This window comes from Heloderma suspectum, chromosome 4 (genome assembly GCF_057233095.1).
Source record: "Heloderma suspectum isolate Gila_16-S chromosome 4, 16-S_ref, whole genome shotgun sequence".
NCBI classification, from domain to species: domain Eukaryota; kingdom Metazoa; phylum Chordata; class Lepidosauria; order Squamata; family Helodermatidae; genus Heloderma; species Heloderma suspectum.
Genome location: NC_139461.1, coordinates 132,920,080 through 132,944,663, shown reverse-complemented (window position 1 = coordinate 132,944,663; position 24,584 = coordinate 132,920,080). Strand labels below are relative to the sequence as shown.

General features: G+C 42.0%; 1 protein-coding gene across 3 annotated transcripts in view; it reads left to right on the top strand.

Annotated features, from left to right (window-relative positions):
- TRIO (trio Rho guanine nucleotide exchange factor) overlaps positions 1 to 23,311 on the top strand; it is a 339,772-nt gene extending 316,461 nt beyond the window's left edge. For all 3 annotated transcript variants that reach the window (XM_084850577.1, XM_084850576.1, XM_084850575.1), the window contains exons 48-57: positions 420 to 1,177; positions 5,733 to 5,980; positions 10,325 to 10,463; positions 14,045 to 14,072; positions 15,633 to 15,795; positions 16,317 to 16,438; positions 16,530 to 16,608; positions 17,550 to 17,750; positions 19,636 to 19,774; positions 20,844 to 23,311. In XM_084850577.1, the coding sequence (XP_084706703.1) occupies positions 420 to 1,177; positions 5,733 to 5,980; positions 10,325 to 10,463; positions 14,045 to 14,072; positions 15,633 to 15,795; positions 16,317 to 16,438; positions 16,530 to 16,608; positions 17,550 to 17,750; positions 19,636 to 19,774; positions 20,844 to 21,386 (2,420 nt within the window). In that variant the 3' untranslated portion in view covers positions 21,387 to 23,311. The remainder of the gene's footprint in view (positions 1 to 419; positions 1,178 to 5,732; positions 5,981 to 10,324; positions 10,464 to 14,044; positions 14,073 to 15,632; positions 15,796 to 16,316; positions 16,439 to 16,529; positions 16,609 to 17,549; positions 17,751 to 19,635; positions 19,775 to 20,843) is intronic.
- The last annotated feature ends 1,273 nt before the right edge of the window (positions 23,312 to 24,584 follow it).

Sequence of the window (24,584 nt, the reverse complement as noted above, 5' to 3'; positions counted from 1 at the left end):
ATGTTAATCTTGCTCAAAGTAGGCTTGTATATGGTGTAGATTTTAGTGGCTGGCTGAGTGCATTTCCATGTGTACATTTTTTCTTTTCCTGTTGCTTCATCATTCAAATATTATTAGAATGGGAAATATGAAACATTTCTATGACTTATAAAAATAAAATTATGCATTGGTGGGTTGTAATGTTAGAGAAGGATTTTGTTTCTCATCTTTATTCCTGTGGGGGACATGTTCCCTAGTTGACTGTTTATTCTTCCAAAAGTGGAGTGTGCAGTAAGCAGTACGCATCTCAAACATTGCTATGGTGGTAAAAGGAGATACGGTATTGGGCTAACTTAATTTGAGGCCATGCTTGAAAAGCTGCTTTGCGTTGCCTTCCATTTGTATGTAAATGCCTGTCCTTTTTCTCAATGGCCGCTCAGCCTTGACGTCACCAATCGAGTATCAGAGGAACCACAGTGGTCCTGGTGTCAGCAGCAGCAGCGGCGGTGGCCCCAGCACCTGCACTGGAATCCCTAGCTCCAGCCGTAGCAGGCCTTCCCGGATCCCGCAGCCGGTCCGACACCATTCCCCAGTCCTGGTCTCCTCTGCAGCCTCAGTCCAAGCAGAGGCAGACAAGATGTCAGGTATGTCCATTCACAATTCCTCGCTGCCTCCCCACACCATCACACTAGAGGCTGGCCTTAGCCAGGCAGGCAGGCATCCCTCAACCGTGCAGCAGAACGGTCCAGAGAGAGAAGCAGAGAAGATCCCCAAGATGAAAACGATGGAGAGCCCCCGGAAGACGCCAGGAAGCACTTGTGGCACAGCAGACACAGATCAGAGAGAATGCCGTGGGAATTCAGAGGAGATTCGTTCAAGGAGCAGCGCGGGATCACTGACGCTGGGAAAATCAAGACCTGGAGCCATCTCGCCAATAAACTGTCCTCCAACAATGACTTTCCCTTCTCCGTTTGGCAAGGAAACTTTTACACCCAGCAGCCCCCTGCAGAAGGGCTCCTTTTGGAGCTCCATCCCAGCATCCCCTGTCAGCCGCCCTGGTTCCTTCACTTTCCCTGGGGACAGTGACTCCCTCCAGCGCCAGGTCCACCGCCACTCTTCACACAGCAAGGACACAGACCGCATGAGCACATGTTCCTCGACCAGCGAGCAATCAGTACACTCCACCCAGAGTAATGGGGTAAGAGCTGAAGCGCTTCTATCCTGCGAGGTCTTCTAAAAATCTTCCCATGCTCCCCCCTCTTGCGCGTGACCATCACTCTCCATACTAACTTCTGGCTCTCCAGTGCTGCATCACTGCTCTGAAATAATAATAATCAATTGCTCCAATCTTTCTATGCAAATCTTGGTAGAAACGTATGTTGCGTCTGCGTGTGTATACATAAGACATGGACTTGCAGTATGTATACAGACACACACACAAACTTTCTAACTCTAAATGTGACTTCCACCTCTGCTGAAAACAAAAAAAAATCTGCTAGTCTGGTTTCTACTAACTTGCTCTTGGCTTTTTTCTCGTCTAACATGAAGGCACAAAATTAACATGCTGTGCACAACTACCATGGCGGAGCTCAGTTTGTGTGTCACCCATATTTTCATTGCAGATTTGTTCAGGGCTTCCTCCTCCTCCATTCACATACAAGCACACAATTCATTTTTCCCCTCCTGATGAACCTTTGAAGAAAATGAGAATTGCTCTGCTGTATCAGACCAGAGGTCTGTTCTGGCCAGCCAGATGCGTCCAGGAAGCCCACAGAAAGCGCATGAGTTCAACATGTCTCCGACATCTGGTATTCAGATGAACGTGGAGGTTCCATTTAACTGTCACTGTGTGCTTCCTATGCTGCTCTTTTTAGTTTCAGGTGAGCTGAAGCATTCTGTTGACTTGCTGTCTTTCACATACGTACACACCTGGTCAAGGAATCTTCCAGCATCAAAAATAAAATAAAATCTTGAGTACCCTAGTACACACAAATACAAGGCTACTGTAAACAAACCTCCAAAATACTTTTAGCAAGCTTTAAATAACTTCTCTGTAAACGTCTCTAAGAAGCTCTGCACTTAGGCACCTGAAGATTCCATTTTCAGCCTGCTCTGCCATCTGGTATGCAAGGGAAGAGCACGGTTGTTGGCCAGCAGACTCCACACCTTCTCTTTCAGGCTTCTATCTGGAAATGCAGCATGGCATTCAAAGGACACCTTCAGATTTTTGAAAATATAAACACTGAACACGGGGAGTGCGATGGGCACATGCCAACTCCGATGTTAGTATTAATCCCACACCCTTTGCCCATTTGGGTGTGTCATACACTTTTCCAGCTCCTTTCACAGCTTCTGCACAACATCGGCTGCACATCACCTGGCCTTCAGAACCTCTTTTGCCAGCATGCACTACTTGGTTGAATTTTTTTTTAACAATGTAGCACTCTCCTGACTTCCTCTTTCACTTACTTTAGCATAGCTTTAGGGTAAGAAATTCTGCTTTGCATGTCTCTTGTTTCAAGCTCCTATTCTTATTTTTATTTGATTTGGCTTTGGCGTGCCTCCTTAAATTGTTTTCTTAGCTTAGGGAAATGTCACCTTGGCAGCCAGGCTAAACAAGCTGATTGCTGCAAGGAAGGAATGGGGGCTGTTAAAGATCATGTTGTTTCTGTGGGATTTTAATGCCTTGCATAGTGGGGTGAAAGTGTCATTTCTTCAGCTGGAGAAAATGTGCTGTGAAGACAGATTCCTTGTTTTATGCTAAAAATAGATGTCCCGGGTTCAAAGGTGTGCATATGAATGGGGAAAATAACAGAAGTGGCTTAAATTTTCAAAATAAATAAATTAGCCTTCACAATTGTTTAGGGGGAACTTCCATTTTTGAAAATAGAATTACCTCTTAAGCTGCAATCCTGTGTTCACTTACCTGGGAGTAAGCCACATTCACCTCTGTGGGACTTACTGCCCAGTAGACATAGAATTTCACTGTCAGACTTGTACACATGATTAAAATATTTTCTTTATGATTTTCTTCATTATTTCATTTCCCCCTCCCATACAGTAAAGGTGGATACTGCTTATGCCAGCCAAAAACCTGAAATTCATTTTTGTATATTTCATTTCTCCACCAGTGATGAAAAAATACGTTTCGGGCTTGGCAGTATATTTCTTCCCTGTTACCTTTTTCCAGTATTGTACTTGGGGAAAGGAGCAGCATACTTCCAGATCAGTGGATGGCAACATCCACTCTGAAGTAATTTTAAGATAACCTTTGGATTTTAAGATAACCTTTGGATTTAGTTAAATTATTTTCAAACTCTGATTTCAGCTTAAACATCCAAATTTAATATGTAGTCCTCTGTCCAGGCATGTAGTGTACTTGAGCCTACAATATTCTCCATCAAGTCACACAGCTGAAATGGACCAGTCTAGGACCAGAGTATGCTGTCTTGGCTGCATTCTTAAGCTGAGCACAAGAGATCCCAGAGGAGGAGGAGGATGCCTAGTACAGAAAACTGCCATCTGTGCAAGCACTAAGCCCCAGGAAAGTTAAAAGGTTTAGAAAGGATACTGGGAGATGACAATGACCAGTTCAGATGTAACGATCTCAGCTTCCTTAACCATGTTCATTAAAACAGGAATGAGTATTGGCCCCACACTCTCTCCTCCTTCCATTGCCTGCCAGCTTTGGTGCTTGGATCTTTGTATCTTTAAACCATAGTTCCTAGTTACATCCAAAATGGGGAACTGTGATTTAATGTCAGTTTACTAACCAGAATCTTAAACCATGGTTTGATCCTGGTTTAAGAACCTGATTGGTAAATTGACATTAAACCAGAGTTCTGTTTTTCATGTTGTGAGGAACTGTGGTTTAATTTAATCAGGATTTCATGTTAGTTTTAATCAGGCCCTGATAGTTTTATTGATAATTGTTTTTAACAGTTCCAAACTGTTTTAAATTGTCATACGTTAAAAGTTTTATATTACATTTTATCATTCTGTGAACTGCCCAGAGAGCTTTGCCTATTGGGTGGCATAGAAATGTTATAGATGAATGAATGAATGACTGCAGAGCCAGAACCAGTGTGCAAGGGGAAGAGTAGAACAAGGGACAAACATGTGGGCCTCATACTCATTCCTGACTTCCCAAATCATGGTTTAGTAAGCTGGGATTGTTATGTTTGAGAAGGCCATGCATTTTGAGAATCTGCTTAATTGTGACCCTGAAGCGTTAGCAGTACTGGAGGGTTCGCCCACCCCCAACAAAAGATGAAGTTTTTTTTAAACTTATTTTTATTTTTCAGTGAAGATTTTCCTGTTGGAAGGGTACCTGTCATACTTCCCAAAATGTCCAATCATGTGACTTCTGTGGACACATAATGATAATTGTTGAGCATGAAGTGTGACTTGGGTTCTCATTAATTGACCCTATCCAAAACATCCCTCAGTTGTCCTTTCAGATACTACACTGGAAATCCACCCAAATGGAACTATGATATGGCCAACACATTCATGCAATTTTGTATATACTGTAGTCCTACAGCACTTGAAAACACAGCCTCTAAGTCATGATCAAGAGTAATTCAGTTTAGCACATCCTCCAGGAATATGTATGTAATCTGCGTAAGTGGTTTCCAAACCTCCTGCCCTCTGGACAACTTTGTTGGCAGAGAAACCCTTGTCTCTTTGTCCCAGAACCCCTCTGTAGGCCAGAAGATTGTGGCATGCATTCTGGGATGCACCGTCAGTTTGTAAAGAACTCTTGAGAGGCCTGTTGGATCTTTGGGCCTCAATTTTGTCTCCAGACTTCCTCAACCTGATTCCCTCCAGATGTTTTGAACTATAACTCTCATCATCCCTGACCATAGACCGTGCTGGGTCGGGCTGATGGGAGTTGCAGCCCAAACCATCTGGAGGGCACCAGGTTGGAGAAGGCTGCCTCACACAAATTGCATGTTCTCTAAATGCAGCCATCACTCCCCTATAGCGATGCCTTGAAAAGAGTTGGTAATGGTCTGTCTTTAAGGGAACTTCATCAACCATTACTGACCTTTTCACAGAGGAGCCCCAGAGACACAGTTTGGAAACCAAAAGGCTACATGATTACTGCTCATAGCAAGAGTTCCATCTAATTTATTTGGATTATGTAAGATTCTTGCTGTAGCTTAGAATTAGATTCCCATCAAATACCAACATTTACACCAAAATTGATTAAAAGTAATTTCTGAAATCAACTTGAGTACAATCTTGCTTTGCCAACATATGTCTAGCATGCTATGAATCGCATCCTCTTCAGTCATGTGTACCCATCTTTTTAAAATGGAAGCAGAGTTTATAAAGGCTTCCAAGAGTCACATCTTAAGCCCCCAAATGCAAGCTTTCCTGTGCTGTTCTTTAAGAAAGGAGGCTAAACCAGTACTGTATGAACAGAAAAATCACAGGCTTGAACTTAGTGATAGAATATTAGAAACTGAAACATCGGCCTTATTTTTCTCTTAAATTGGCCAATTAACCTAGTTGCTCAGTTTATTAAATCATAGCTGGTTTGATTCTATTTAGATTTGCAAAAGTCTCACCAGTCATAGTTGTATGAAGGATAAAATTTTGATTTTAATGTGAGCTTATTGAAGTGACTGTTCTTATGTACTGACGTTATGGAACAGAGCCCTTCACAAATGGCCTCCTGTACATTTGTAAACTGTCTCCTTTTTCCTCCCTTTCTCCCTCTCTCTACCTAATTGGTTCATCCACAGAGTGAAAGTAGCAGCAGTAGCAATATCTCCACCATGCTGGTGACACACGATTATACGGCAGTGAAGGAGGATGAGATTAATGTTTACCAAGGAGAAGTCGTGCAAATTCTAGCCAGCAACCAACAGAACATGTTTTTGGTGTTCCGAGCCGCCACCGACCAGTGCCCTGCAGCCGAGGGCTGGATCCCCGGCTATGTACTGGGGCACACCAGTGCAGTCACCACTGACAACCCCGATGGAACAATGAAGTAAGTGTCATGGATGCTTCCCTGAAGAAAGTCGTTTTATAAGGTGTTGTAAAACAACACACCCTTGCAGAGAGAAACTATAGTAAAATCTTAAAGTTACTCCAACACTCTTTGCATTAGCTTTCTACATTTTTTTCTTTTAATAATGTCTAAACTTTAAAATGTGGTGTTGAAGCATTCCAGATTCAGTGTTGGCATCATTGTCCAGTAGGTGGCATCTTTGATATTATCACATTTTTAGTTTGATTCTTGATTGAAGGATGGTTTTCATATTCTGGGCTTAGGGGAGTTGATGACATGGCTGTATCCTCACTTTTGCATGCTGAGGTGTCTTATGAAAGCTTATGAAAGAAAAATCAAACATTTTATATAAAATAAAACATCAGTATTCCTGAAGTGATATTGTAACATATGCATAATAATGTAAATGTTTATGTTTGAATTGTAAAATGTTATCTAGATAAGTTAGAGTTAATAGAATGTTGGTGTGTGAGTGAAAGGTGGGAGGGGCTTGTGAGTGAGAGAATTCGAAGGTGTTTAAAAGGAGAGAACAGACAATAGACTTTAGGGATTCAGTGAATGTACATCTAGTGAGTAGGGTTTGGGGAGAAGAGTTTAGAAGGGGTAGGTAGGTAGGGAGGTAGGTTAGGACTAAGTATAAGATGATTAAATAATAACCTATCTAACGCTTGTGTTTAATAAAATTGTGTGTGTGTATATGTGTGTGTGTGTGTGTGTATGTATATATATATATGTATATGTGTATATATATATATATATATATATATACATACACACACACACACACACACACACATACACACACACCACGTGTCAGTTTAATTTATGAATGCTACCAAATAGAAAAGTCTATTTTCCTGTTACTACTCCTGTATTAGTTAAAGGAAACCAGTTAACTTACTGGAAGTCTCCCTGACACAAAATAAAACGACTTGAAGCTTTGGGATTCAGTGAGGACAACTGGCCACAGCTGAGGCAGATGTCCTGGTTTTTCCCCCCCGGTTTCAATAGGTGGAAACTGGAGGGAGAATAACCTGGAGCAGGAGCATCACAATAGGTACGCAGTGCTAGTGAGTCCCTACATAATCTGAATACTATCATATTGCCTAGCTGAAAGGACCACCTGTATCTGCGATTGGGAAGCCAGGTCAGGTCAGTCACACCAGTAGTCCAAAAAAGGTAGAAGAAGAAAATCAGTAGCTAGTCCAGGAAGCTGGATAGGTGGCAGAGACCAGCTGGCTGGTGAAATGTGGGAGCAGGAAAATAAGGTAAAGCGGAAGTTTGAGAAAGAGCAAGGTTTGGTCTGAAGCCTGTCTTTGTCAAATTGCAATCTGTCACCATGACTTTTCAGTTCTAAAGGGTGGGCAGTGGAGTAGGTAGTCAGCAATTTAGAACTATTTTAAGAAGCTGCCGCAACGACTCCTGTTTCGTTGTAGAGTTCTGGGTTTCTTTGGGTTGTTACTCATCATTTTCTACAAGTAAATATTCAAATTTATACCCAAATTTTCCCCTGCATATATGATTAACAGTTAATTTTCCATCCTATTTGATGAAGAATTCTTGAGTAATTCAAGACTGTGAAAACCAGTTGAGAATTCCAACTGGTTCAGAATTTGGCTGCTCATCTACTAATGGGTGTCAGCTGTTGTGAACATATAACACTTGTTTTGAAACATCTTTACTTGCTCACCAGTTTGTTTCCATGGTCAGCTCAGGGTACTGGTCTTGCTATTTGAAACCCTAAAGCCTGCTGCATCAGGCTGCAGCAGAGCAAGAAAAGGGAAGCCATTTCATCAGCTGCGCTAAGACCAGCTCCTTTTTTCTCCTCCTGTCCCTGAACAGTTTCCGCTACAGCTAATCATTATAAGAATCCTGTAAAGTGAAGAACTGGTGCCTTATTTTGCTGTTTTCCTCCTTTCTCCTCATCCCTTTTTCCTTTTGTGGCATGTTTTTTATCTCATAAGCCTGAGGGCAGGGACTTGTGTGGGACTTGAGTGAAGCTTTTCATAGCTCAGGTCTTGATCACCCCTAGAGTGGCAGGCCTCTGGCTCAGAGCTTAATGCTTTTTCTCTTTGAGGATTCTGTCCAAGCTCACTGCCTGTGTTGATAGGGTAGCATGAGAGTGTGGCTCCCTAGTGTGGAACTTGTTGGTGCCTATTGGAGGGCACAGGTTCTGAGGATTTGGATCCCAGAGGTCCAGGGGTCCCTGACTGAAAGACCGCAATCCTATGGTGATGCTGGGGCCTGCTTGGTTTCCACCATCTCTGCCTCCCATGCAGAGGGATCTGGCTGCCCCCTCCAAGTCTCAGTCCGAGTCCAGACTGCTGCTCAGGGTGGGGGTCTTGACAGATCCAGAGTCCGTATAATACAAATGGCATTCTGAACATTCCTGTTTGGCTGACAGGCAGGCATTTTTAGCAGCTGTATGTGCTGAAAAAGAAGCTACCTACTTCATGTCAAATTCTTCAGAAATTCTATCTGAATCATGAGTTCCTATAAAAGATCTCCTGGGAGGCAAGAGAAGATGCAATATATTTCTAGTTAAAACACCTGAAAAATAATGAAGGGAGAACCCAGAACTGTTTAGAGTAAATTAATCTTATCCTACTAGGCTGAGCAGGGCAACGTGTTCCAAGACACATTTATTTATTTACACTACTTTTATATCGCTTAACATCTTAAGATCTCTAAGAGAGCAATCCTATGGCCCCTAGACAGAGTGGGGGGGGCATAGGATAGTTTGGATTCCTGGATCCAAGGTCAGCGTCAACACTTTGACCTCAGACCCAGGAGTCCAAGCTTCCTGCCCCCTCCCCCTCACAGCCAGCTTGGAGAGAACCACACTGGCTGCCTCTCCGAGGTCGCAAAAGCAACCTCAGAGAGGAGGGAAGGGGGGTGTACCGGTGGGTAGGGACAGGAGAGGAAGGTTTATGCTGTATCCCCAGGCCGCCCCAGTTTCCTTCCCTCCCCGATGCCTCAGCTAGATGGGTAAGAAAACCCATCCAGTGAAAATAGAGCAGGAGGAGCGCAGAAGCGAAGATTGCCTCTATCATGCCTCCCGTTCTGCTTTGGATGGCCATAAGCCTCCAAGTTGGGAGGTTTACGGCCATTGCCATAGAATTGCGCCCTAAGTGGTTCACAACACACACACATAAGTACTGTATCAAACCAAAATAAAAACAGTGAAAGAACAATAAAAACAATGGATATTTTTTTAAAAATTACAATAAGAGAATTGTAAAATGGAGCAGTGTCACAAAATCCATTAAAAGTCAGGGAAAGCCTGTGTAAACAGATATGGCTTTAAGAGGGGTTTAAAGCTCAACACGCTTCCTGCCTCTCAAACAACACAAGAGAGGGTGTTCCAGAGAGTGGGTGCCATTAGCAAGAAGGCCTGCTTATGTGCTTTTACTTGGCATTGCTATTAATAAAGCCTCCTCAGAAGATCTCAGGGGTTGACTCAGTGTATATAGGGGAAGGCAATCAGCTAAGTATGTATCATGAACACATGTACAGATGCTCCACCTCCCGTGCTTTTCCATGATATCCAGAAGGTAATGATGCTTGAGTTCAGTAGAGCAGGGGTGGGCAGAAAGTAGATCTCCAGATGTTCTGGACTTCAACTCCTAGAAGCCCCTGCCAACATGACCAGTGGTCAGGAATGCTAGGAGGTGGAGTCCAAAACATCTGGAGATCTATTTTCTGCTCACCCCTGCAGTAGAGAGTGGGAGGACAAGGCTAACATGTTAGTTATAGTTAACAGGAGTCTAGAAGAAGGTAAGCCATGAGGCCTAGTTCTCACTGAGGTGATAAAACTGTATCTGGTCCATGCCACTCCAGACCACAGGTGGGAGCTTAAAGGATTGAATGTTACCTCATAAATAAATAAACTCCTCCACATAGAAAATTTAGATGTCAAGGAAGAAGCTGGAACCCTTCTCTCTGATCCCTAGTTTTCTATGTGAAAATAATGTTTGTGTGGAGAAATAAATCTCATGAGCTCTTCAACCTGAGTTGGTACAGCCCAGACACAGGTTTACCACCACAGCAAGAACTAGACCCAGATTAGTTGTTGCTGCACAGTAATGACATAATTAATATTCTTCATATAAAAACAGAGTTCTTCACCACTAGGAGAATGGTATCGTTTCATAAGGCATTTGTCTAATTTGTTAATACCTTCACTCTTGTTAGAAATTGACCCTTCAGTGTGGTATCCTTTAGATGTTCCTTCTTCTACATGTTGACTTAAAATATTTTGCCAGGCAAAATTACCCACAGGAAGTGCAAACTAATCACAATGCTGTTATGTTCTGGCTTCAGGAAGTCATCATCTTGGCACACAGCACTCCGTCTAAGGAAGAAATCTGAGAAAAAAGATAAAGACGGCAAAAGGGAAGGCAAGTTAGAAAATGGTTACCGTAAATCACGAGACGGACTTGCCAATAAGGTTTCCGTGAAGGTATTTCTTCCTGATATTGTATTTTTAATTATCATCCTGCTGTGCCAACTTTAAAGCTATAAAACCAGCATCTTGTTTTAACATAAATGTTGTTCTACTTGGAATTCATTTACACAAGTGTCCCTTGCTATCTGCTGTTTATTCTGATACGAAGTACTAAAGACCTTTTTTTGTCACAGATTTTAGAGCATCTCTAAAATTCAGACGATAGATAGGTAGATAGTACTTTATAAAGCTGCACTCCCAAATCTTACCGGAGAGTAAATCCCATTGAACTTGTTTCTGAGTAAATATGCCTAGGATTGCACTGTAAGTATGATATTTAAAGAAACAACGGGAGTTAGCAGGATTATTGGAGAAATCTGCTGGGTTGCATTTGCTATATTTCAAAGTGTTAGACGGCATTTCATTGAACCTGTGCTTCTGTACAACATGTGGAGTAAGTAGGAGGCTGCCGTATATTGAGTCAGACCATTGGACCAGAATTGTCAACACTGACTGGCAGCAGCGCTTCAGGGTTTCAGGCAGGATTGTTTCCTTGCCCTATCTGGAGATGCCAGGGATTGAACCTGAGCCTTCTGCATGCAAAGCGTGTGCCCTGAGCTATGGCCCCTCCCAAATGGTGGGAGCGAATGCTTTAAAATTAGAATAAGGGAAGCAGGAGAAGGCAATTCTCTGTGGTAGGTGTACTTAGGGGAAGGCTGAGAGCCTCCAGCCTGGCTTGATTGTAGTAGTGGTTTTTGTGGTTTTGTAATGGGAGGAATGGGGAAAGGTTCCTTGTGAAGAGAGGATGACTAGTCTCAGTGAAGGAGCTGAGGCAACTGGTTTTAAGGTACCCACTAAAGTAAAAACCCACAGGAGGGTTGAAGCCCCAACAAGAGCAGAAGGCACTTTGTCATAGCTGCCTTTGCACACTGCTAAGGACCGTGTGTCAGAAAAGGATAGTAGTACATTCTTATGGTCCGTGGTCCTAGGCTGCCCAGCTGAACAGCATGGGTTTCCTTCCTTATGCAACAGCAAACACACAGACAGGGACCTCAGATGGAGTTGCAACTGGTCCCCGTTCTCTCTGCGTTCTGGAAGAGGGTCAAAAGAAAACTGTTTAACTTGGCTTTTTAAATAGTTAACATAGTTTACAGTGTTGATTTTATTGTGTTTTTATCTGATTTCTGTTTTATTTTTTGTACACAGCCTTGGTTGGTTCCAGAAAGGCAGTATAGAAATAGCTTAAATCAGGAATGGGGAACCTCCACCCCATGGGTCATATTTGACCCATTCCGCCTGCAGAGCCTGAGGTGAGGCCTTTCACCCCCCTGAAGCCTCACCCTCTCCCAAAGCTCCACCCCTTCTTTAGGGAGAGAAAGCATGAGAGCAACTGAGCTGCAGCTCAGCCAGCTTCACTCCTTCCTTGCCTTTCCTGTGTAGGAAAGGTGACAGAAGAGCAAAGCCAGTAGAGTCCACTTTGCTCCTCCATCACCTTCCCTTCCCCATGTGGGGAAGGCAGCAGAGGAGCGAAGCCAGAGCCTTGATGAGTTTCACTCCACCTGAGCTTTTCTGGCTGGGATAAGCCCACACAGGGTAAAGCAGGCTACCTAACAGAGGCGCCTGTTGTAGGAGCTCTGGCTGGCACTTCAGCTGAGGATCCAGTGATGTCAGGGGGTGGTGCCTCATCCTTGAAGTCACAAACGGGGCTCTGTCCCCTAATATCATCCAGCGCACCAGGACCTAGAGAGGTTTCCTGCACCTGTCATAAATAAATACATACATACATAGCTTGGTCAGTCTTATTCAGAGGGTTGCAGAGAAGATCATAGCTTGAGCCAGAAACATGGAGAAATTAATATCCTAGTTTGGAGTACATGAGCCAGTTTTCAGATTACATATTCAGCTTGCAAAAAAACAAGAGCCAGCTCAGAGAACCATGGTTGTTAGCAAATGCCCTTGTCTGCTTAGCATACTTTTAGGCAGAAATATATACATCCCAAGTTAACCAAACCATCTTTAAATTGCACCAGAAGTTGAGAGAAGCGTCTTTCCTAATGGCCCTAATCAATCCCACCAATAGCATCTTCCAAATTCATTGGCTTTGTCAGTTTTTCAACCAGTACTTTGACTACTGCTAGAAAGCATAGCAGCTTATGTAAGAGCTAGAATAATCTCTTTTCAGCAGACAGTAGGATTTTGTCTATTTGATGCAACTTCCATCTTCAGTCATCTTCCTAGAGCTTGAGTGCTTGACAGAAACATCCAGCACCCTCTAAACCTGTCAGCAAGCTAGACTAGAAACTTCTCATTTTTATTCAGCCTGAAATCCAGAAAGTTGCAATCCTTTAATATCAATATGAATATATGGCAAAGAGATATAACTCTGGATCCATACTCCTCTACCCATTCTGAACATTTTGAATACCCCCCAAAAGGAAAATACAGCTCTCAGTCAAAATGTCTTATCAAGACCATCAAACATAGCAAGAAGAAACAAGATATAAATAGCAATTACATACAGTCCTGATAGTATAATAGTTGGATTTGTTACTTGTTGTAAGTGTGTGTGGGCAGGTAACAGGTCTGAATCCTCTGACATGAAAGTCTTGTTGGCTATGATAGGTCTGTAGTGACTAAGTCTTTTTCTTTCTTTCTTTTTTTACTATGAGAAGGTTTGCCACCGAAATTTAGCTGCAAACTGCTATAGAGCCTTAGGATGGACACATTCAGCTCTGGGGCAGGGGTGAGGGACGCTGGCCACTGGACCACCTGAGGTTGCCCACCCTGGGTTTAGAGGCTCTTAAAGTTTTTCATCCTTCCTGAGGTGTACCTGGAAATGAGATCTGCAAGGAAGGAGGACACTGTAATTTTGATTTGACAGGTCTATAAAGGAGCTTTATTGATAGCATTGTGAATAACTTATAGAGAGAGGAAAGGGTGCCAGCCAGCTCTGTACAGCTTCATTGTCTTCCTAGGAAACCTCTTGACATGCAAAATCCCTCTGCTATTCTCTGATGTTCCATGTTAGGGCATGCAGTGGAAAAGGCTGTGATGGCAGAAATGCAGAACCATTAGGGCTCTTAATAACAACATGGGGAAATTCCCATCTGAGTTCCAGCCTTTCCGTGGAAAAAAAGCCACATTTCCAATATTGACTAATCTTCTGTTGATTTTTTATTTATTAATTTTATTTTTTGTTGTTACATTTATATCCCACCTCTTTTCCTCCAAGGAACCCAAGGCAGCTTACATGGTCCTCCTCTTCTCCATTTTATCCTCACAACAACCCGTGAGGTAGGTTAGGCTGAGAGTCCGCGGGTGGCCCAAAGTCATCCATCCAGGGAGCTTCGTGGCTGAGTGGGGACGAGAACCCGGACCTCACCAGTCCCAGTCCAGCATTCTAACTGCTACACCACACTGACTCTCTAACATGGTGTGATTATGATAGATTCTGCTACCAGTTGACCTTACAGCACCATTCAGCACAGCTGACCAAGGGCTGAGTGTTTCTGACTGTCCTTCTTAATACTCTTGTCCTTGAGAAAAAGCTGGAAAATATTTCAAAATGCTAATTCTGTTCAACCTCTTATTTTCAGCTTCTCAACCCCAACTACATTTATGATGGTAAGTTGAAATTAAGTTCACAGTTGCAGTATCATGAAAATGTGTTTTTCATCTAGCCTTACAAAAGTAAAGGAAGCATTCATGTCTAATATACATTAAAAATCCAACTGGTGCTTACAAAATTCACCAAGATGTATTTATATTTAATAATATGTAATGAAATTTTTAAAGTGCAACCAACAAGCTTGTTAAGCTATCAGAGGGTAGCATTTGTATCACTGAAGCCTTTAGGGATCTACAGATGCAAAACCTCTTCAACTAATCCCTACATAATGCAATGTCTAAATCATTGGGGCGAGGAATGGGCCTTTGTACTGGGCAAGGGACATCAACAGAATGTCATTAAGCTGTGCTGGATGAGCCAACTGATCTGGCTAAAGGCATCTTTTTGTAGAAGTGGAGATGCAGTTTATCAAAGAAGCAATAACCTAGGGGCACAATTTCTCCAAGATAATGGTTTATCTTCTGATAAACATCATGTCGTAGGAAAGTATCAGTAGCTGCATTTGCAAAATGCTGTTTTGGCACACGTGTCTCCTACTTAATGAACTTGTCTTTAAGCCATGAAGCATCAGAACTTAGAATCAGAACAGGGTGGTAGATCCTGAGGTGATGGAGTGGAATGTACCACTTCAAATTACAGGTGGGAAAATGCTGAATATTCCTTAGATTTTTGTTTAGAATTAGAAAAATAAGGCTGGATCTACAGAGGAAGCAGAGCGTTCGAATCTTGAGGAGTTAGAACAGACTGTAGCACTTTGACCTGCAAGTGGAGGATAACATTGTTCCCGTATCTAAAAAGCTCCATGCAAATACAGTATAGTCTACCATAGCAAGATAGAAAACTAACCTACAACCTGTACGTTAAAGACAATTTATGTAACTGTCTATGAATAATATATAAATTGATGGTGTGGGGCTGTGTAGATAGCCCAGTGGATGGAGGATAGGACTAGAACCCTTCTATCTGCTGTGCCAGACAGTTTGTTTTACATGAGGGAACATTTAGAAATGGTATTCTGCTATGTGTCTTGCGGCCTGTTCAGATTTTACTCTCCTGCTTGGGATTCTCCCCAGGGAGATACAGGGAGCAAGCTTTAGACTTGTGCAGTCTTCCCCCACCCAGCCCACTCCCTTCCCTGTGGGGAGAAGTGAACACTGAACTCTTAAAAGCAAGTTTAACCCACCAGGGTAGGGACAGTCCTATGTTCAAATAACCACAGGATCTCCCAAACTATGTATTTCTGCCTCCCCATGGTGAGAACAGCAGGGGAGAGAGTGTGCAAGCTGGTGTGAGCCCAAGGCCCACTCCTAATTGCTCCCTGGGGAGAATTGGGCAGGGGACACACACACATACAGATGGCCCCTAAGGCATGTGTTTTCCCACGTTTTTGCCAGGCTTAAGCTGTACTACTGCAATGTGAAATTTAGCCACAGGGAAGTAGCAACCGTGTCACAGAGGTAACATCTAAATCACCTCTTAATATTGCATGCATAAAGGGCGTGGAACAAGAAATACAAAGCTAATCCTTTCACGGCAATTGCTTCCTTCTCTCCCAGTTCCCCCAGAATTTATAATACCATTAAGTGAGACAACATGCGAGATAGGAGAGACTGTCATTCTTAAGTGCAAAGTCTGTGGTCGTCCCAAAGCTTCAGTAACTTGGAAAACTCCTGATCATAACACACTGAGCAATGATAGTCGCTACAGCATCTCGTACAGGTACTGTGACTTGGATGTGTTGCATGCTTTATACTGTATTGAAAGGGGGTTGTAAGTAAGGGAGCTGGCAAGCAAGCATAACAAATACTTCAGAGGAACTATGGGTTCAGCACTATTGTTACACAAACACACACATAGCCTTGCAAGCCACATGAATTCCAGAGGTTCTCCTCAGCATTTTGGATTTTATTTTTTTCTTCACTGCTACTGAGACAAGCTTATTTAAATGTAGCAAATTGCTTTTTAGAGAGTACTGTCTAAGATATATAATGGCATGTATACAAATTGAAAAATGAGAACAAAGTTGTTAAATAGCTTAGTGGAATGTGTGTGGCAATGACAATAGTGAGGGTTTTCATGCACAAAACTGCTTGTTTTATTATCTACCGAAAGAGACTAGAACTGTAATATAGCAAAATCTGGTAAATGAAAGTTAGCATATTAAGAGGATAGAGAACATTTGACAGTAAACAGTTGGGGTATCTAAATCTCACATGCTTACTCTTTATGATATTTTGCAGTGATTTAGGAGAAGCAACTCTGAAAATCATTGGTGTAACCACAGAAGATGATGGTATCTATACCTGTATAGCTGCAAATGATATGGGTTCAGTTTCATCTTCAGCCAGTCTGCGAGTTTTAGGTGAGTCCCTATGGTGAACACACACACGATAACAGATAATAATGCATTTTGCACCGTAAATGCTTGATGTAGATTATTTTTCCCTTTTCAGGTCCTGGAAGTGATGGGATCATAGTAACCTGGAAAGATAACTTTGATTCCCTGTACAGTGAAGTGGCTGAGCTTGGCAGGTATGATTCAGCCTATGCATATCACCCTGAATGTTAAGTGAATATTTGGAGAGAGATGGCTTGTGTGTTGATGTGCGTGCAACTGTTCTAGTGTAGCACTCATCTACATTGATATGCCAAAATCAGATACTTTAAGAGAGGCGTTTGTATTGCAAGACTGAACTCAATAAAGCCAGGCACAAAGTTTCTGATGCTGGGGTATGAATACATACATTGGATTTAAGCTACTTAATGCATGTTGACTAAGTCCTTGGATATTACTGGTGATGCTTTTGGACCTGGTTCCACTAGTAAAACTGATGTGGGGAGAAACCATGTAATTCAACTAACAATCACAGCTCCTCTGCAGAAGCTATTGAAGTAGCATGGGACCAGATGGTTGGAAAGTGGTTCCCACACTGTTCTGTAACATATGAATCAGGCAAATGAGCTGACTTTCAGAAACCTTTAGACAGATCAGTGTGCAGTATTTTTTTGAAGAAGCCTTCGATAAATGGCTCATATCTGAGAATAATGGCAGTGCTTTTATGATAACTCTGTGTGTGTGCAAGCGCATGTGTACAAGCAAGTGTGTGTAGCTTTCCAACTTCCACACCTGATTTTTAGATGATAGCTCAGAAATAAACAAGCAGGCCCATGGTAACTTAATATAATCTTAATAAGACTAACTTGTTTGTTTGTTTATTTATTTATTTAAAAGATTTATAGGCTGCCTTTTAGGGGAAGGGCTAAGATTAATTAGTATTGCTTTCTTGAACATGCCTCAGAAATGGGATAATTTGGTTCCATTTCAAAGGGTGAAGGTTTTCTAATAGTTCAAGACCAGCTTTGAATTTGTATGTCTTCAGGAATGAGGTGTGAAAACTGATGTAGCTTTCTCTCTTCTGAGTATTCCTTGTCTTACAGAGCTGACTACATTCTTTTCACCATTTGCTTTCCAGGGGCAGGTTTTCTGTCATTAAGAGATGTGACCAAAAGGGGACCAAGCGAGAAGTAGCCGCTAAGTTCGTAAATAAGAAACTAATGAAACGAGATCAGGTCACCCATGAACTCGGAATTATGCAGAATCTCCAACACCCTCAGCTTGTCGGCCTTCTTGATACCTTTGAAACTTCCACCAGTTATATCTTGGTGTTAGAGATGTGTGTGGCCTCTAAGTTACTTAATGCAAATACTTTGCTCCTTTGTATGATGAAATTATACTTCATTTTAATTTTCAGTTAGGTGTACCTGTGTGAGAGTCTGTGGAACATGTCTGTTCCAAAGCATGTGGAGGTTTTGATAGTAGTGTGTTGGCTCCATGTCAGGAGATGCATGTAGAGTTGTTGATGTGACCATGGACGGCAAAGAAGTACAAGTATAAATAGTTCTGTAGCCACCATTGTGAAGCTGTGCTGATGCAAGTGTCCTAACATGTACAAATGCTAGGACCTCTTGTCTGTTTCCTTAATCATCATCAGACTGTATTACTTATGGCTAGTACTAGATATTGGGGGAATGGGGGCAAGGTAAAAGGAAGATATGATAAGCTACAGCTTCCTGCCTTGTTTCCCTGCTTGGGCAAAGGGAGAAGCAAAGTGGAAACAAAGGGATTGCTTTTGGGTGCACAAAGCCCAGGCATATCCTGGCTTATTAAACCAGGCTTTGATTGTCCAAACTTGGGCCAGTATGTTGTGCTATCACTTTCTAGATGTTCATTTTTATTTTTAATAGTAAGTATAACATAAAGGTCATGAAGCATAGGCTTACAAGGGTTCTGTATTGGGCCAAAATACTCAAATAGAGATATGTAGGGTGAACTTGTATCTTTTTTTTAAAAGAGGACAGGAAAATCTTACCTAATGAAAGATAAACCTGTACCTATTACGTGATTACTTCTTAAGAAATGCAGCCTACATGTGGTAAAACAGATACAACTGAGTGCATTGATTTTGTTGAAAATAAGTTACGTTTCTGCACTTCCGCTTTAGTTTTATTATAAGGACAAGTTATGGGAATTTTTTCACTTTATGTTGAGATTCGTAGTCATTTTAAAAGTTCCTTAAACTCTCCCCCCTGCCGCCGCCGCCCATTGTTGGGTTTGGCACTGCCATGCAGCAAGCTGAAGCAACCTGCTTCAGGTGGCACCATGAGAGAGATTAGATAGATAAAGGCCAGAATTAGCGTCTTAACAGTGCAGCAAGACATTTTAAAGTGTTGGCCTTGGGGCGGGGGCACACAATTTGGCTTCACTTCAGGTAGTACTGCAAATAATTATCCAGGAAGCAACCTGGCTTGGCGTATGTAGGACTGAGTAAGCAATATAAACTGACCAGGTTCGGATGATTGCAGGGATGAAAGAAGCCATCGTGGTTTCTTCCCCTGCCTGTGCTGCACGCACAACCACAATTCGCATAATTATCCGTAATGCAACGCAGGTGGCTTCTTACCCACGCCACAATCCATGCCTTGTAGTAGGGGTTGTGGTGTTGGTAAGAAGACACCTGCACTGCGCACCATGCCGGGTTTGGACGACACGGCAACCTGTAACACATCGAGAGTAATTATGCAAATTGCGGCCATGTGCACGGCATGCGTGGGGGCAAGGGAAGAAGCCACAGTGGTGTCTTTCACCCCCACGATCGGCTGAACACAGCCTTTGTCTCATTTGGGAGAAAGAATGCCCCCTTCAGGTGTTATTCACATGAAGAGGGCATCATGTGAATACTGGGGTATAAGGCATGCTCCTGGCACTGCCCCCAGCACCAAGCATGCTTCCAGATATCCACACATTATCATGGTCATCTGCAGTGAAGAAGCTTATACATGAGCCAGGGGCATGGCCCCATTCCACAGCAATTGCCCGATGTTCCCGTCACATGAGTAATGCATGAAGGGCGCTAACTAAGCCACAAATTCTGAAGAGTAATAGATCCGGTAAATTAGAAAGATGGTGTTGAATTTTTTTTTTAAAGTCTGGTGTGTGTTAATTCCCTGCAGCCCCAAATGTGGATAGTTTAATTTAATGTGGCACTTATATTTCCATAGGGCCAACCAGGGTCGCCTTCTGGACTACATTGTGCAATGGGGAAACCTCACTGAAGGAAAGATCAAGCTATACCTGGGGGAGATTCTGGAAGCTGTACAGTATCTTCACAATTGCAGAATAGTGCACTTGGACCTAAAGGTGAACTGGATAACAGGTTTTTCTCCCCCAAGTACAGTCAGTAGCAATCACTGATACGAGGGACATGCTTCAGAGCATCTAGAAAGTTCTAACCACCAGATGTCCTGTCTTACACTTGGAAATAAGGGGCATCCAGCGAGCATATTAGCGTAGTCCCATCCCTTTACAGTATAAAGGGTGTATGTGCTATGAGAGGCTTGTATGAATGGGGCTTCTTTCTAAAGAAAACTCAAGGTACATGAGGTCCAAAGCACATATCCAGACAAAAGCTCAAACTGGAAATCTTGTTTGCTGGCACTCTAATTTTAAGTGCCCTTTTAAAAACAACACACACAGAATTTGGCTTCTCTTTCTACATGCCATATCTTATTGGGGCCTTTCACTTTTCCACACAATGGGAAAAGAAAATATTTTTCTTGTCCAAAAAGCAGCTGAGGGGAGGCACTTTAGATTTGGTGCATGGGGTGCCTTAATGCTTTGCCCCGTACCAATTCCCCAGTACAAATCCCCCCCCCCCAGCTATTAGCTGCAGGGGGAAAAACATGTATACTCCCATACTGTGCTTTTGTGGCTAATGGAAGCTTCAGGTGGAGCAATTTTGATCAGGTCTGTAGCATGTGGGGGGACAGGGTTAGACTTCCACCCCACACTTATTTAAATCTCTCTCTCTCTCTCTCTCTCTCTCACATATACACACACACACACACACAGAGACACACACCCACAGCTGCTTTTAGCAAAAGAAAAAGATGTCAGGAGAAGCATTCACACATCTCTTCAAACACATTTAGTTTTACCCATAGTTCATTAAATGTGTGTTATGGTCAGCAAGCTGAGATATATTTGTTCCGTTGTGCTATATGTGAAGTTTTGTTCTAGAATTCTGTAAAGGTCCTCATCGTTCTCACTGATTTTGCAAAGTTTAGCATTTAAAACAGTAATGACTGGCAAGTGCTGGCTCCCCTCTAAAGCTTAAAGTACAAGTTAGGATGCCGCACAGTGAGGCTGCTTAAAGGTTTGGGGCTTGCTTGCCATGACTGTGAATCTTTCCCTCCTCTGTGTCTTCCAGCCTGAAAACATTCTGGTGGATAAGAGCTTGGCCAAAGCGACAATCAGACTGGCTGACTTTGGAGATGCAGTCCAGCTCAACACCACCTACTACATCCACCAGTTACTTGGGAACCCAGAGTTTGCAGCTCCCGAAATTATCCTTGGAAATCCCGTCTCCCTGACCTCAGATGTGTGGAGCATCGGAGTGCTCACATATGTCCTCCTTAGTGGCGTGTCTCCTTTCCTGGATGAAAGTGTAGAGGAAACCTGCCTGAACATTTGTCGCTTAGACTTTAGCTTCCCAGATGACTACTTCAAAGGAGTAAGCCAGAAGGCCAAAGATTTTGTATGTTTCCTATTGCAGGATGACCCAGCCAAGCGTCCTTCTGCTGCACTGGCCCTCCAGGAGCAATGGCTGCAGCCAGGCAGTGCCAAAAGTGCTGACAGCATTGACACAGCCAGACTGACTTCATTCATTGAGCGGCGAAAACACCAGAACGATGTTCGACCCATTCGTAGCATTAAAAACTTCTTACAGAGCAGGCTCTTGCCAAAAGTTTAACCTATCTTTGATGTTCTCTCTCATTCTCTTTCACCTGTCACTTAAACTGAGGATGAAGCTCTCCTGCCAATCAGCTGTTGACTTGAATTTGGGGTGAAGAAGAAAAAAGCCAATCAGCTGCTAGCGTGTTCATCGTGTGGAAATGCATTCCAAGTAAATCTACGCACGGTTGTACTTGGGACTAGCAGTGCAAAACTATGTTGGGGTGGAGGACTACAACATTGTATTCTGCAAAAGGCAATGAAGAACTTTACACTTACTACAGTATTTTATTCAGGTTTCTGCAAAAAAAATCCTTTTGTAAAAGCGTCAAACAAGACTTAAAATTTTGCAAATGATCTTAACTAGCATTTTCAAGATTTTAGACAAAGGAAATATGCCTATGTTCAAAGCACTGGTATTAAGAGACAAGATACAGATACTGACACTTAAAGATGACTGAACAAAATGGCTGCCCATCTAGTTGGTGTCCATTTTGGACCATCTGATTATTATTTTTTTTGACCTGGACATAGAGCTTTCCAGATGCCTCGCCTGTGTATCTTGCATAGCAGTGCACTGAGATCAGACTCTGCTTATAAGTGCATCCAACCTCAAGATTTTTGCATACAAGTAGAATGAACCATTTTGCTCTGATAAAATGTAGGCCTTACTTGTAAATAGATGGTTACCTGCCTTCAGTCTGTGTCTCTTTAATTTTCCCCCTCTCCTCTCCTCTCCTCTCCTCTCCTCCCCATTACTTTCCCCTAAATGGTGGTATGCCACTGTGCGGGTCTTCAGTTCAGGCCAGCCTTGGCTTGACCTATCAGAAAAGAACTCCTGGGTTTGGTGTCCAATAGGCCAACCTCTATTGTCAAGCAGTATACAGCAGGAAGAAAATACTGTAAATGCACTCACTTTGGGATTTCGTTTTGTTTTTTTATTTCATATCATGTGCAATGTTGTGGCTTTAACATTTTATGCAACTATTTATGAGGACCTCTGTTGTAACTGTAATAAATATATAGAAAAAAAAGCACATTCATAGTATGGCGAGCTTTATGACTTGGTTTTTGTTTGGAATTTCCAGGGGTGGGATGGGGGAGGGTTAGGGTTTATCACTGTGTCATTAAACTAGTTGAACTTGAGGCTTAGCTTAGGACTTAGTTCAAAAGTCAAGCTGGTTTTAAAAGATTGTAAAATTATTTTCATCTCCTGAAATGCAAACTGGGTAAGAAAAATAGGATGACATTTTTAAAGGATTTTGTTTCGTTCGTTTGTTGTTCAAAATGCCAAAGTATTAGTCATCCCTCATGCTCCTGAAATCCGTCTCTCCTTTTAGAATTTTTCAGATCTGTCTATTGCTTTCTGTACAATAATTGAATGACTGTTGTGTCTTTGAAGAAAATACTGTCAATTAGTCATGGTCATGAATAAGGCCAGAATCTAAGATAATTTCTCTTCTTTTAAACAAAGATTTTTGTAAAAGGCAATATGTGGAATATTGAGACATTGATGGTTTTCTGTGCATCTGAGCTGACATGGATGTTTAGTCATCCATGTCTTTGTTTATGTGTAATGCCTGTTGAAACAAACCAAGCCTGCATCCCATATAAAGAAGACATATCAATCCATCTTAAACCATAATCTGGCTTTGGTTTTTATTTTAATATTTTCAGCTTCCGTTGTAATCTATTTATTTCTCTTTTGTTTTTGTTTTTTTTTGTAAAGTTGTACAGAAACTTTTAAAACAAGAATTAAAATCAAAACTGGATGGATTGTATTCATACCAGCCACAACTTTTTCTTGCTTGTGAATTATCATTTCATTTTTTATTTTAGTTGACATTTTGCTTTTATTTTGCATGTATATTTCTTTGTACAGTGATGTTGCGTGTTTACACAGTATGATGTGATGTAAATATTTTATTTTGCCATCAGTTATTTAAAAAAAAAATTAAACATATTTAACAGATGTGCCTGATTTTTTTTATTAGAGGGCCTCTCCAATAGATCCAAGATAATTTTAGTCGTTTTCTTTTACTTTAGGAACTATAATTATTAGAAACGTGTTCAGCAGGTTTTTTTTAAAGGAAGCATATGAAAGTCTTTCCCTCTTTCATTATAACTACTTGCCAAATAAAGTCAGGTACTAACAAACATTCAGATGTTCCCCATTATGTCCTGCTTCCCCTATTTATTCTGTTGCAATTGTATGTGATCAGTCTACTGCCCATTTAGAAGTTTTTTTTAATGTGTTAAATGTGCACTGATCCTTTTGTGGTATGTTCTTATTTTGCAGTTCAAATTGCAGCAGCATTCATTCCCAAGGAGTCTTACCTGACGACTTAATTGGCTGTCATTTAGTTGCCAGGCGAAGACCTTCGTTTTCCAGACTTTTTAATACCCTGCGCTACTTTGGGGCCCAAGGTTGAGGGCTGAACTAGGGCGTTTTTTCATTGCTTCACAAGTCCCCAAAGCTGTATAAATCGTTTACTGGATGAAACTGTTGCGTAGACCTGAAGCAGGGATCCTGAAGAATTGCTTCATAAAGTGGAAGGTCAGTGTGTCAAGCAAAACAAACCAAGAAAGGTGAAGCTTGACTTGTGACCTGATAGGCTGAAGAAAATAGCTCTGCCAAAAGAAATGGAGTCTGTCAAAACCAAAGTTCCTTGTCAATTTTGCTTTTTAAAAACAAGTTCCTCTCAGGCACTCTTACGACGTAATATTGTATGCTGTGGGAAGGTTTTCACAGCCCTCCATTTCCCAACAATTTAAACAGGATAGAGACATACAGAGACCTCCAAAAAATCAACACCTTTGTTTGTAGTGCATTATGTTCCATACTGTTTAATGTGTCTCCTAAGGATCTGTTATGGTTGGTATTCTTGGGAGGCTTTTAAGTAGGAATGATTTTTCAAGATTTGCTTTTTATTGTCCGATCAAGACGAATATGCAGTGCATAAAATATTAGTATATGTGAAGCTGCAAGGAAAACCTACATTGTATTGTGCTTGTGGCAGTGAAGCCTCCCATGCTGATTGGCTGAGCTCGTGTGATGGTGTGGAATATCCCAACTACTCAGGGAGCAAAGCTGTCACCAACAAAAGAGTTTCAGTCCCAGTTCTGCACAAAGGGAATAAATTGCAAATTGGCTGGGATTAAAGACTCCTATAGTCCCTATGGAAGGAAGAGCTATGTGGGACAAGCTTAGGACTTA